General features: G+C 38.9%; 1 protein-coding gene across 4 annotated transcripts in view; it reads left to right on the top strand.

Annotated features, from left to right (window-relative positions):
* Nucleotides 1-13,733, top strand: part of LOC112054546 (tubulin polyglutamylase TTLL5) — a 46,063-nt gene extending 32,330 nt beyond the window's left edge. For all 4 annotated transcript variants that reach the window (XM_024094400.2, XM_052888250.1, XM_024094392.2 and 1 more), the window contains 5 exons: nt 1,022-1,165; nt 1,667-1,823; nt 2,235-2,401; nt 3,544-3,735; nt 5,315-13,733. In XM_024094400.2, the coding sequence (XP_023950168.2) occupies nt 1,022-1,165; nt 1,667-1,823; nt 2,235-2,401; nt 3,544-3,735; nt 5,315-5,465 (811 nt within the window). In that variant the 3' untranslated portion in view covers nt 5,466-13,733. The remainder of the gene's footprint in view (nt 1-1,021; nt 1,166-1,666; nt 1,824-2,234; nt 2,402-3,543; nt 3,736-5,314) is intronic.
* Nucleotides 13,734-13,766: the final 33 nt, after the last annotated feature.

The following is a 13,766-nucleotide window of genomic DNA, read 5'->3' as shown; positions in this document are numbered from 1 at the left end:
GCCTTCACCGACAACCTGTCGAGGTAAACTAGCCTCACCGACACCCCGCAGAGGTAAACCAGCCTCACCGACATCCCGCAGAGGTAAACCAGCCTTCACCGACAACCTGTCGAGGTAAACTAGCCTCACCGACACCCCGCAGAGGTAAACCAGCCTTCACCGACAACCTGTCGAGGTAAACTAGCCTCACCGACACCCCGCAGAGGTAAACCAGCCTTCACCGACAACCTGTCGAGGTAAACTAGCCTCACCGACACCCCGCAGAGGTAAACCAGCCTTCACCGACAACCTGTCGAGGTAAACTAGCCTCACCGACACCCCGCAGAGGTAAACCAGCCTCACCGACACCCCGCAGAGGTAAACCAGCCTTCACCGACAACCTGTCGAGGTAAACTAGCCTCACCGACACCCCGCAGGGGTAAACCAGCCTCACCGACACCCCGCAGAGGTAAACCAGCCTTCACCGACAACCTATCGAGGTAAACTAGCCTCACCGACACCCCGCAGAGGTAAACCAGCCTCACCGACACCCCGCAGAGGTAAACCAGCCTCGCCGACACCCCGCAGAGGTAAACCAGCCTCATCAATACTTCACAGAGGTAAATCAGTCTCATTGATACTTCACAGAGGTAAACCAGTCTCATTGATACTTCACAGAGGTAAACAAGTCTCATAGACATTTCACAGAAGTAAACCAGCCTCACCAACACCCCACAGAGGTAAACCAGCCTCACCGACACCCCACCGAGGTTAACTAGCCTCACCGACATTCCACCGAGGTAAACTAGCCTCACCGACACTCCACAGAAACCCTAAAGCCTGTTGGACAAATTTTGTTGTGAATATTCAACACATACATTATCAGCAAATTGACATCCACTACTAGATATAAGTCTGATCTAATTAGCAAGCACAACTGTCTTGAGCTCACTGCGTTTCACGATTCAGACTAATTTGCAGCTTTGTTATGCAATGGCCCCAACGTCCATAAGTTTCTCATGAGGTCCTTATATCGTTGCAGGTTGAAGCGGTACGAGGCCGTGTGTATCGCAGGCGCCGCCCCCGCCGTGCAGCTGTGCGACAGCCCGGCGCCGCAGCCGCCGCGAGACGCGCGACGCGCCAAAGACCTTGTCAAGAAACAGCTCAGCGATGGACTCACTCTCACGTGAGGTTTTTTTTTGCATTATACAGCGCATATAATGTGCTGTGACGGGTAGCAGCGATAGTGATTGTACCATTATTGTGTGGCAGAGGAAACACCTCGAGCAGGTCTCAGAACTTGTGACCTTGGGAGTAGGTTTAAGGGTTCCCTTTAGAATGCATCTACACTCACCTTCTCTGCCGGACATTTACCTACTCCATGCACACACTAAACAATAATTACAACACAAGACATTATTGCACAAAATCACTAACATGACTGGCAGCGTGACGGTATCTACGCTGCCTAACAAACAACTGCGCTCAAGTCATCAAATACCCTCTTATTTAGACCAACACTGATACCTCCTCTCTATAATAACATAAATAATGAATTTTTTACTATCTGTAATCGAGGAACTTGTAACAGTTGTGCTTGAGGAACTTACAGTAGCAGTCAAGACTACAATATCATAAAGTCTGGCACGATTTAAGTAATCTTGTCAATGGTGAAGCTTTGTTCCAGCACGGGCGAGGTGCGGCGCGCGTTCGGCCTGTACCTGACGCACGTGCTGAAGCGCGTGTCGTCGCCTAGCAACGAGCTGGCGGTGCAGCACGCGGCGCTGGTGCTGCGCTTCCTGCGCCGCGCCTCCTCCTCGCTGCGCATGCCATACAATGTAAAGGTGACCAGCTCTACGCATGCGCTTTGTGTTGCCTAACAACGAGCTTACCAAGCTCTGTGCACGTCACTTTATTCTGCTTATATGGAACAATTTTGTGAGAGAGACGTTGCTATGACAAATTTCGCTTTTCACATTTCAATTGGCTTTTAAGTATAAAATAGGTAATTAGATATATCACACTTGCACTAACATAATATGTCAGATGCTTTTTTAGATATTAGCCGTCGCGGCAGAAACTGTTTCTGCTTTTGCTTATTTTTGATGACATGGGGGGTGGGGGGTTACGTAAACATCTGAGGTTTGGAGCTTTGCTTACTTTTGCTGACAAAGAAAATGGGGCTTTAATTATTTGTAACAAATCTTCTTACGTAATACTTGAATGGTCTCTTACGATGGCGATGATCTCCCCAGGGCCCGCCAGCGAAGATGTGCGACAAAGACCGCTGCGCCGTGATCGCCAAGCAGCTGAACGACTTCCTGTACATGTACTACCGCGAGACCGACCTCTACACCGACAGCGAGGACCGCGCCGGCTGCGTCGCCAACATACACTTCGCGCAGTTCCTGCACTCCGCCAGGTGAGCCTGCCTTTGTGTACCAACGTACACTTCGCGTAGTTCCTGCACTCCGCCAGGTGAGCCTGCCTTTGTGTACCAACGTACACTTCGCGCAGTTCCTGCACTCCGCCAGGTGAGCCTGCCTTTGTGTACCAACGTACACTTCGCGCAGTTCCTGCACTCCGCCAGGTGAGCCTGCCTTTGTGTACCAACGTACACTTCGCGTAGTTCCTGCACTCCGCCAGGTGAGCCTGCCTTTGTGTACCAACGTACACTTCGCGCAGTTCCTGCACTCCGCCAGGTGAGCCTGCCTTTGTGTACCAACGTACACTTCGCGCAGTTCCTGCACTCCGCCAGGTGAGCCTGCCTTTGTGTACCAACATACACTTCGCGCAGTTCCTGCACTCCGCCAGGTCAGCCTGCCTTTGTGTACCAACATACACTTCGCGCAGTTCCTGCACTCCGCCAGGTGAGCCTGCCTTTGTGTACCAACATACACTTCGCGCAGTTCCTGCACTCCGCCAGGTGAGCCTGCCTTTGTGTACCAACATACACTTCGCGCAGTTCCTGCACTCCGCCAGGTGAGCCTGCCTTTGTGTACCAACATACACTTCGCGCAGTTCCTGCACTCCGCCAGGTGAGCCTGCCTTTGTATACTAACTAACATGAAAATGACTATTGATTGGCACATTCGTTAGTAACACTCGATGGTCCGATGGTGACGGAGGACCACCCCACAATGTTTGAGAGATTAGTAGGCTAGTTGACATTTTTTTAAATGGTTTTAAATAGTTTAATATCGTTGTAATACATTGAAAAAATTATCATATTTTTCTGAGATGTGATTACATATTACGATTACGAGACAATACGAGCCAATACGTCTATATTTCGACTGTTTCATGACGTCACTATAACAAATCTCTTGCAAACGGAGCGTTTGTCAAAAATATACATCAAGTAACATTATGACGTCACAAAATGGATGACAACGCTTTAGAAGTTTCAAAAATTTTAAAAATACATGATTTTTAAATTAAGTTTTTATAATATTTCGGACCCTTATTCCATGTACTACATGAAATTAATATTATTTAAATAAATTTAAAATGAGTCAACTACCCTATTGTTTCCCGTCTAAATCATTATACTTTGTCCGACAGTGAGGCGGACCTAGAGGACGTGCTGTTGCTGTTGCTGCGCACGCAGAACTACGTGGCGACGTTCCTCGGCGACGGGCGCGGCGGCGCGCTGTGCGTGGACCTGCCGCCCGCGCGCCGCGCGCCCCACCCGCCGCGACACACGCTGCTGCGCCACCTGGCCGCGCTCGCGCACGTCAACTGCAGGAAGTACCGGTCCGTGCAACACATCAACTATATCATCATAATCACCGGTCCGTGCAACACATCAACATTATCATCATAGTCACCGGTCCGTGCAACACATCAACTATATCATCATAGTCACCGGTCCGTGCAACACATCAACTATATCATCATAGTCACCGGTCCGTGCAACACATCTACTATATCATCATAATCACCGGTCCGTGCAACACATCAACTATATCATCATAGTCACCGGTCCGTGCAACACATCAACTACATCATCATAGTCACCGGTCCGTGCAACACATCAACTACATCATCATAGTCACCGGTCCGTGCACCACATCAACTACATCATCATAGTCACCGGTCTGTGCAACACATCAACTACATCATCATAGTCACCGGTCCGTGCAACACATCAACTACATCATCATAGTCACCGGTCCGTGCAATACATCAACTACATCATCATAGTCACCGGTCCGTGCAACACATCAACTACATCATCATAGTCACCGGTCCGTGCAATACATCAACTACATCATCATAGTCACCGGTCCGTGCAACACATCAACTATATCATCATAGTCACCGGTCCGTGCAACACATCAACTATATCATCACAGTCACCAGTCCGTGCTACACATCAACTATATCATCACGTGCAGACGCCCGAGACTTCGTCCGCGTGGAATTTAGTTTTTCACAAATCCCTCGGGAACCGTGGAATTTTCCGGGATAAAAAGTAGTCTATGTGTTAATCCAGGCTATAATATATCTTAATAACAAATTTCAGCTAATTCGGTTCAGTAGTTGAGGCGTGAAAGAGTAACAAACATTCATATCATCAAAATCATCAGTTTTCGCAAATCTGTGGAAACCATGGATTTTTTCGGAATAAAAAGTAGCATAAGTGTTAATTCAGAGTAAATTCTATTTCCATTCCAAATTTCAGCTAAATCGCTTCAGTAGTAGCGGCGTTATAGACATATACAAACATACATCCAAACATCCATACAAACTTTCGCGTTTATAATATTAGTAGGATAATCAACTGCAGGTAGCACCGGTCGATGCAAGACTTCAACTGCAGGAAGCACCGGGCGGTGTAACATATCAACTGTTTCATCCTACCAACTGCAGGAAGCACCGGTCGATGCAACACAACAACTGTTTCATCCTATCAACTGAAGGAAGTGACTGTCAAAGTCACGCTCTGTGTCAAATTAAAACCATGTCTTTGTGCCCTTTAGGTCTTTTAAGTAACAAACATCCATAAAATAGTTGTTTAATATGATGAAATTTTCCTATATTTTGCACAATTTTCGTAATTTTTCAAGTTTTATTTAAATTGCCCGCGACTTCGTCTGCATGAATATAGAATTTTTCGGAAAAACAAGTAGCCTAGATATTGCTCCATAACCTCCTTTATCTCCCAGATAATAATCTCCCTCAAAATCACTCTAGAGATTAGACCGGACAGACAGACAGACAAAAATTTTAAAAAGGTTAATTGTGTTTTAGTGTCATTACTATAATTACTTAAAAGAACCCTGTTGTTAAATTTTACTAAACTATATTATGTATTGATGGGTATTTTCAGACCCGAAGTGGAAACATCGAGTCGCTCTGAGCAAGAAGAGACTTCGAGTGCGGACAGCGCGCCGCCCTTCGTCAGCTCCGAGCTGGTGCTGAAGGAGTCGCTGAAGGAGGAGAAGCCTCTCAACCTCGCGCTCAAGTACGCGCGCTCATAGCGACGCACGGCGTGAGGTGGCCAGTGGCCAGGGCTAACAGGTTTACCCTATTTGTCATATAGTCCAGTCATAATAGGGATTTCACCATAGATAATGAGCTAGAAAATCATTTAAACTATTATTTTAGGATTCCAAGGCGCCAACAGCGAAAGGTGGCCAGTGGCCTGGGCAAACAGGTTTACCCTATTTATGATACAGTCCAGTCATAATAGATATAATAAGCTAGAAAATCATATAAACTATTATTTTGGGATTCCAACGGCGAAAGGTGGCCAGTGGCCAGGGCAAATAGGTTTACCCTATTTGTCATATAGTCCAGTCATAATAGGGATTTCACCATAGATAATGAGCTAGAAAATCATTTAAACTATTATTTTAGGATTCCAAGGCGCCAACAGCGAAAGGTGGCTAGTGGCCAGGGCAAACAGGTTTACCCTATTTATGATACAGTCCAGTCATAATAGAGATAATAAGCTATTTATTTTAGGAGTCCAACGGCAAAAGGTGGCCAGTGGCCAGGGTAAACAGGTTTACCCTATTTGTCATATAGTCCAGTCATAACAGAGATTTTACTACAGATAATGAGCTAGAAAATCATATAAACTTTTATTTTGGGTTTCGAAAGCGCCAACGGCGAAAGGTGGCCAGTGGCCAGGGCAAACAGGTTTACCTATCCTACTTGTCATATAGCCCAGTCATAATAGGTATTTTACCACGAATAATGAACTAGAAAACCATATAGACTTTCATTTTGGAATTCCAAGGCGCCAATAGCGAAAGTTGGCCAGTGGCCAGAGCAAACAGGTTTACGCTATACGTCGTATAGTCCAGTCATAATAGATATAACATCTAATAAGCTAGAAATCATATATACCTTAATTTTGAGATTACTAGACGCCATCGATACGTGAATGCTAATTTCGTCCAGTCATATTGAGGTATTAACCTCAGCGAGGCAGATAATAATCCTATATTATGTTATCATTCTTATAAGCCACCTCCAAATACGTAAATCCAATGGTGGTATTGCCAAAATCTATCAAAAAAAATTGGGATCAAGAGACAACACAAGGCATATCAAGCATCAATGCGACCGTGGAATATCATCAGATAGAGTCATTGCGACCTCATCTGTGGAGATGACGCCTAAATTTTGTCTCAAAAAACATATAAAATTCCGATTTCGCATCTTTAAATATTCAAAGATATACCCATATAAGGATTTCACATTATATGGATTTACCGCAGAATGAGTTACCAAGCTAGAAAGTCCTATTAGAAATCTTTATTTCGGTAAATATAATACGTGTATCAAATGTCCTTAAATCTCGTATCCACGCTCAAAATGGATTTTTGTCATTAGTGTAATTTATCATGCATATCCAAATTTTGCATGATAAATTACAATTCGATAAATTTTAGAGGTTTTAGCAGCTTTATTTTCGCAATCTAAAAGTTGTATCAAAATTAAAAGTCTCAAAATTTCGTGACCGTGTCTTAAGATAATCAAGATGACTCCAGTAATTTTACAGAATCTCGGAATAAGAGTTAATAAGCTGAAAATCATAATTTAAAGCTTTGTTTCAGCATCAGATGTAATACAAATATGTACTTAAAATTAAATTTAATCAAACACCTCAATAAAACTTTGCCACAGTCCTACGTTTACACATACTTCCTAATACAAAATTAATAAATTTAATGTATTACATACGGAATTCGAATGGTGATTTAGTATATAACAATGATCCTATTTATAATTAAGTGATACGAAATTTCGAATTAATAGTTAAAACGTTTAAACTAAAATTATCAAATTCTAGTTAAATAAAACACATAATAGTCTATTTTCCGTAACCTAGGTAAAAATCTCGCTTATAAGGTTCATTAGGGTCATTAACTAGTAAGAAAAAAGTTAAAACCTAAATAGAAACATTGTGATGACAAAGAAAACGGATTCTAAATTTGATCTGCAAGTGATGGGGTTGAAATAAATTCAAGGCAAAAGACCGGTTTTACCACCTTCTGGTAGATGTCAGATAGCTTATTCACAAGTTTTGTGGCAAAGGCAAAACATAGCAAAAGACATTTGCTACCATATTTATAAACATGGATTAAGATTTAAACTGCAATTTTCTTCAAAGTAAAGTGAGCTTTAAATAGTAGTTATTAGATACAATTTACTTTTTAAATATGGCTTTTAGAGTAATCGCTTATCAAAAGGTGGTCAAGCCCTAAACGAGGTGTTCAATTGCAAGAAATTAAGAGAAAAGTTCTTTACAGCAATACAGCGGGAACTGTGTAAGAAAACAATTAAAGATTTCCGAAAATATTTTGACACTAGTGGATAAAATACGATTTTGCGCGACGGTTTGTAATTGCAAATCAAAGCCTTTGAGAGCTGATGTGATGATAGATTTAAAGAAATTACTGTTTTAGTACGAATTCTAAAAATACATTTAGTGTATATGGTTGTGAGGAGAAAAATATAGAAAGAAAGAAAGAAAAGAAAAAAAAATATTTTTTTTGGACACACACACACATAATACACAAAAGACAACAAATACTTAAAACAAAAGAAAGTAATTTTAAAAATATAGTGAACTTATAATTTAAAGATATTAAACTAATAAAAAATTTATTCCAAAATAAAATATGATGTGTGTGGTACCAAAATGGTCACCACTCAGCATGTGCTACGCTAGTGATGGATGCACCAGCGCAGCGCTGGTCTTCAGTAATGGTAATATGTACATTTTAATTTATAAACAATTAGCGATTGTTTTTTTTAGTTTTTGTGTTTTCTGAAGTGAAAACTATAGGCGTCTTTAGTGTTGCATTCTTTAGGCCAGTTGTTAAGGCAAGTAGTATAATACCTAAAGACATTATCATTGCAACCTTTGCAAATGTAACATATTTTTGGTCAGTCAAATTCTTGTGCCTAATATTAATAAAATCTCTAAAATTAAATTGTGTGGAACTTAACGCGTGTTTTTCAAATAAGATACAATAATAAATCTGTGTTTCACTACCTTCTGAGATAGTCTAAATGTGACTTATGTCACTTATTTACATTATGTCAAATGACAAAGACAAAACTTGTGAATAACGTATCTGGCACTCATCAGAAGGTTTTGAAACGGGCCCTTAATATTAAAGCAAGCCTGTGTTTTACCACCTTCTGACAATCTCAGATAGTCTCGATAGTCTCGATAGCCCTCATTCGCACAAATATAATGCGTTGATATCGTAATGAAGTTAAATAAAGGTCTATTTCCAACGCCCAAATTTGAAAACGCAATACACAGCTCGAAAAAAAGCGTCCTTTTAAAAATGTTGCATTTCCAAGTAAGTATATGTTATACTTGGGAATGCATTTGTTGTATTTCAACGCTATTTAACGTCCGTAAAAAAACTCGTGCGAATGAGCGCTAAACGTAAGTTTTGTCGTATAGCAAAGATAAAACCTATCCGACACTTATCAGAAGATGGTGAAACAGGTACTAATATTATAAAATGCGTTATATGTAGCATTTTCACGTCCTGCTTTCTGCAAAGTTAAAGTGCCTCTAATAAGCCTTTGGCAAATTGACGGTACAAACTGAATAATTGTTTAGACTATTAAAGTGAGGCGTTGTGCAAACGTAGACTATTTTGACTCATCAACTGCGACGAGTCATCGACGCGCAGTACTTTAGCAGGGGTATTACATAAAGTCTTTATTCCTTTATACATTTTTATTTAAAGTTTGTTTCATCTTTTAATAAAAAAGGTATTCTAAAATTAAAAATAAAAATCGATCTAAATAAAACGACATAGACATATATTTAATTATAAAAAAATTGAAAGTAATTCCTTACTTTTACAATTTTTTGTATATTATTTTGATGTTGGTGTATTATTTTGATTTTTCACATCTACCACAATGTCTGCGTTTGCGCAACGCCGTATGTTGAGTTCTGACCGGCTTTACGCGGCGTAATGTAACGTGTTACAAAGCGAACATTTTTGCTCTTATACCGCAGACATACAATGCATTCTTTCCCTGCCTACTCACACATTTCTCTACTCGTGCAAATAATCGCGACGCCCGTACTTATAGTTTGACAAATTCGTTCGTATCACTCCCGATGGTCCGCGCGGGCCGTAAAGAGAGTAGCGCGCACGAATTCACACCCGCGCAATCTTTTCCTCTGCCACGCGCTCACGACTTCACACCCGCGCAGTCTTTTCCCCCCGTCGCCCGCATGTCAGTGTCATCAAAGAACTTGTCAAGCTATAGTTCTTCGGCTCGCGCTCAAAACCGACTAAATAAGCGTTAGGTAGGACAAGCGGCATGATATGCGGCAATACGGGTAATGTGGCCTAACGTCATCTCGGCCTACTTCCCTCGCTACTTCCCACTCCCCTCGTGCGTGTAGCATTTCAATCAGTCCGGGGAACAAGCGAGCAAGACTCGTGTTCAACAGTGAGCCGAATATGGGTTGCTACAGTTCGTTTCATGTAGGATGGTGCGGGTGACAGTTCGTTTCACTCTTGAAAGTTTACCGCGATTCACTATAACAGTAAGTATTATGAACGTCATACAGGCGACTGTCACCGTACCCATGCTATCTGAAAAACACCTTTAATGATGATGATGTAACACCGGTCAGTAACCAACTATAATACGAATGTAGCAATAATCTTAACAACCAAAGATACAGATTATATTTACATGTAGTTGTAATATACATAGTGCATTATCTGACACTGCTGGCTGTTCGCACCGCCGTCTTAAACTAGGCTGGGGCCCGTGGGCACACGAGAATTTGGGGCCCTTTTGGCAAGTAAAAAAAAACGAATTGTACTAAATTTTTTTTACTAAGTATGACCATTTTTTATATATAGTAAGGCAATCAAATACAGTCATCATCATCTCCTTACCCTTATCCCACTTAAGTGGGGTCGGAAAAATATGTCAAGGCAATCAAATACAGTACCTAATACCTATATTATAATATGTCATTAATGGTCTTAGAATGCTGCTGATTTTTCGATTACGATAACGGTTTCTTTTGGGATTTCTGTTGAGCTAAATCTTGTATTAGGTATATCCTTAAAGTTTATATTTTGATGGATATTGATATTGTCAGTCCTTTGTGGCCCCCTGGGAATGGGGGCCCTGGGCACGGGCCCCGTGTGCCCTTATGGTAAAGACGGTATTGGCTGTTCGCAATACTTAATTAATTAATTAATTAATAATAACATAAGGTGCTATTTGTGGAACGATTATTATCGACATATTTAGATGTAGTCGCAAAAATATCACAACATTATCTACATTATTCTAAACTACTTAGTAATATTACCTTGTAAGTGTAAGTCCTGAAAAATAGCGGATATGTGTTAGCCGTGGCGATACGACTATTAATAGAAGATCCGAATTATAAACGACCTTCACCCATCTGTTTAATGGATTAAAAGTGTTCTGGGACAATTTTAAGATCTATATAATATGTAAATGTAACAATTACTTACAATTATTATTTTGTAAGCTAAACTATTAACCTAAGGACTAGCGGTGTTTAAAAATTATTTTCATATAATAACAGCGGTATTTAGAGCCAAAAATATAATTTATTAATTATCTTGACTGGGAAAAAAGTAAAATGTTAATCGTGACGCATTTGTACTCATTTCCTTCAGTAAGTTAATATAAAAATTATATTGAGAGTAAGTTTTCTAAAACTCCTTACTAACTTAAACTAAAATAAACTATCATTAATATAATTAATAATGGTGTATAAGAGTTAAGCCAGATTTTTTAAGTACTTAACCTACTATCAAAATATATTTTAATATCATCATGAACAATATCACAATACTGAGCCGCCTGCATCCAGCGAATCCCTGCGACTCGCATGATGTTGTCAGTCCAGCTGGTGAGGGGTCCACCAATACTTTCTAGTGTGGGGTTGCCATTCCAGCACCTTGGGACCCCAATATGCATTAGCTCTAAACTATTTTCACATTTCTACATGGGTGAAGGTCGTTTTTAATTCGGATGTTTGACTATTTTGAAATGGACGTCGCCGCGTCCGCTCGCACTCTGGACATGGTCAAACTTGTCGAGTATTTGTTGATACGCCGAAATTACGACGTACGTGCATGCATGTTCGGTGCAGATGTGATATCTCACTGAATATAGTAGAATGAGTGATTTGTACTTAAAATACAGTATTATGGATATTTCCCTTTAATTTATATGAACATTGCCCTAGACTGAAGAAAAAATATAGACAGAACACTTTTTCAAAACAGCCGATATAATATTTGAACTAACACGAGAAAATATTATTGACCCGGAATTCATTTCATAGAAATTTTCATGTCATAAAATGTGTACTTAATTTAATTTATGGAAATCTTTTGGGTATCTGTTAACAAGCAATCGACTAATCAAATTCATATGAAAAGCCTTGATGGTTCACCTTTTTTAGGTGTGGAATTACACAGCTGGTGCAATATTGGCACATTGTGTACCTATAAGTTTCGATATTTCGTCCTAAAAACCTTATTTAATTACGTTTTAATGTTATTTCTCAATATTTTATTTTGATTTTTTTTCTTTCAATGATACAGAAAAAGACATGGGTTATTATATGTAGACAAAATTATTAAATTTTGACAACATAAAGAAATATCACTGGGCTTGTTTTACAGATAGTGTTGAAACCAGAAAAATAGTGAAGTGGCACCGTCCATCTTTTCTCTTTAGTCATGCTATTTTGTACTGCAATTAGGTTTATTTGAATAATATATTAATGAAATCGTTGATCGGTTTCATAAATTTTCTATTTATTTTTTTAATTTTGATTATTTTCTATGCAATATTTAGAATTTTATTGTGAGTGTTTTGTGATTTTAGAAATATTAGCAACTTGTCTGTGAAATAGAGGATTATATTAGGTATGTGGTACCGTATGTGGTACCTTGTGGTTCCTTCTATTTTTCTTTCATGGTCATCGGCTAAAATCGGCATACTGAGTACATAATCGACAACATTATCAAAAACCAGTATGAATTATATGACAGGTTTATTGTTTAATATAACATTTATATATTTAACTCAAGGTGAGTTAGATAAAGAAATGTTTAACAGATCAGTTATATAAATTGTACTTTATTTTTTCAAATAAATGTGCAATAGAAATCTCGCTTAAAATCAGTCACATATAATTTATTGAAGATTTAGTAGTTGATAACGCAATAAACGATGCTAGTCGAATATATTTGACATACTTGTTTAGGGGATTATTGTTAATAATTATGATTACTAAATTAAAATATGTACTTATTATTAATACAAAAATCGGTCCATTGAAATTAATTTAATTTACATTTCAACATTTTCCTTGCCTCTGGGTGAACAATTAGATGGTGTGTATTTGTTATAATTATTTTATTTATTATAAATTTAAATTTAATATACTGTGTAATTCTTAGTTTTAATTAATATATTCTTTTCAATTTTCTGGCAACATGGCGTAAACAATATAAACTTGCTAACATTTTTTTAAATAAAATATTGAAAACAGAGTTTTTTTATGTATTGACATTGTATGATTAGGTTATTTATATTATTTAAACGCACCAAAGTATTTTGTTGGCAGCTGAGCTGATTTGAGATATTTTTTTTATTTTTACAATTTTTATTGCTTATATGAATTAATTATTATGTATGTATGAAATAAACACACTTTTGATTATTGGTAATGCATTTTGATTAATTCTTGAAAGAAATATTACATTATCATGTTAATTTTTAATTACAAAGAATAGCTTATATGTTATTTTTTTTCTTTAGTGGCATGTGCCTGCTAATTAAATTGTCTGTTTCATACATTGTTTCACCGAAAGGAGCATTATTATCACAATTCATAAGAGCTAACCGGCACCAATTTGCCTCGTAGTAGCATGGGAACGAGGCGATCCCTTCCAAATCCATATAAGAACACTATACGATGTGGTGCTTGTCGGCTCTAATGAGTTATGACCCTAACTTAAAATATAATGTAAAATTATAAATTGAGCTTATGAATATGATTATAATATCGGCATGTGTTAGTCAGTAAGGTAGTGCCATAAGCAATACAAAACGCAGTGTTCAAATGTTATGCTTAGGTGTTGCGTGGGAAGCTTTGCTCGAATTATGTGGTGTGATGATTTTAATCTCATTCAATAAAAATATATTTTCAATACGCTGAAATAAATGATTAAAAAATGTGTTTTGTTTTTTCATGTACCTTTTGATTTGAA

The sequence above is a fragment of the Bicyclus anynana genome, chromosome 21, assembly GCF_947172395.1.
Source record: "Bicyclus anynana chromosome 21, ilBicAnyn1.1, whole genome shotgun sequence".
Classification (NCBI taxonomy): domain Eukaryota; kingdom Metazoa; phylum Arthropoda; class Insecta; order Lepidoptera; family Nymphalidae; genus Bicyclus; species Bicyclus anynana.
This window is presented reverse-complemented; position numbering and strand designations above follow the sequence as displayed.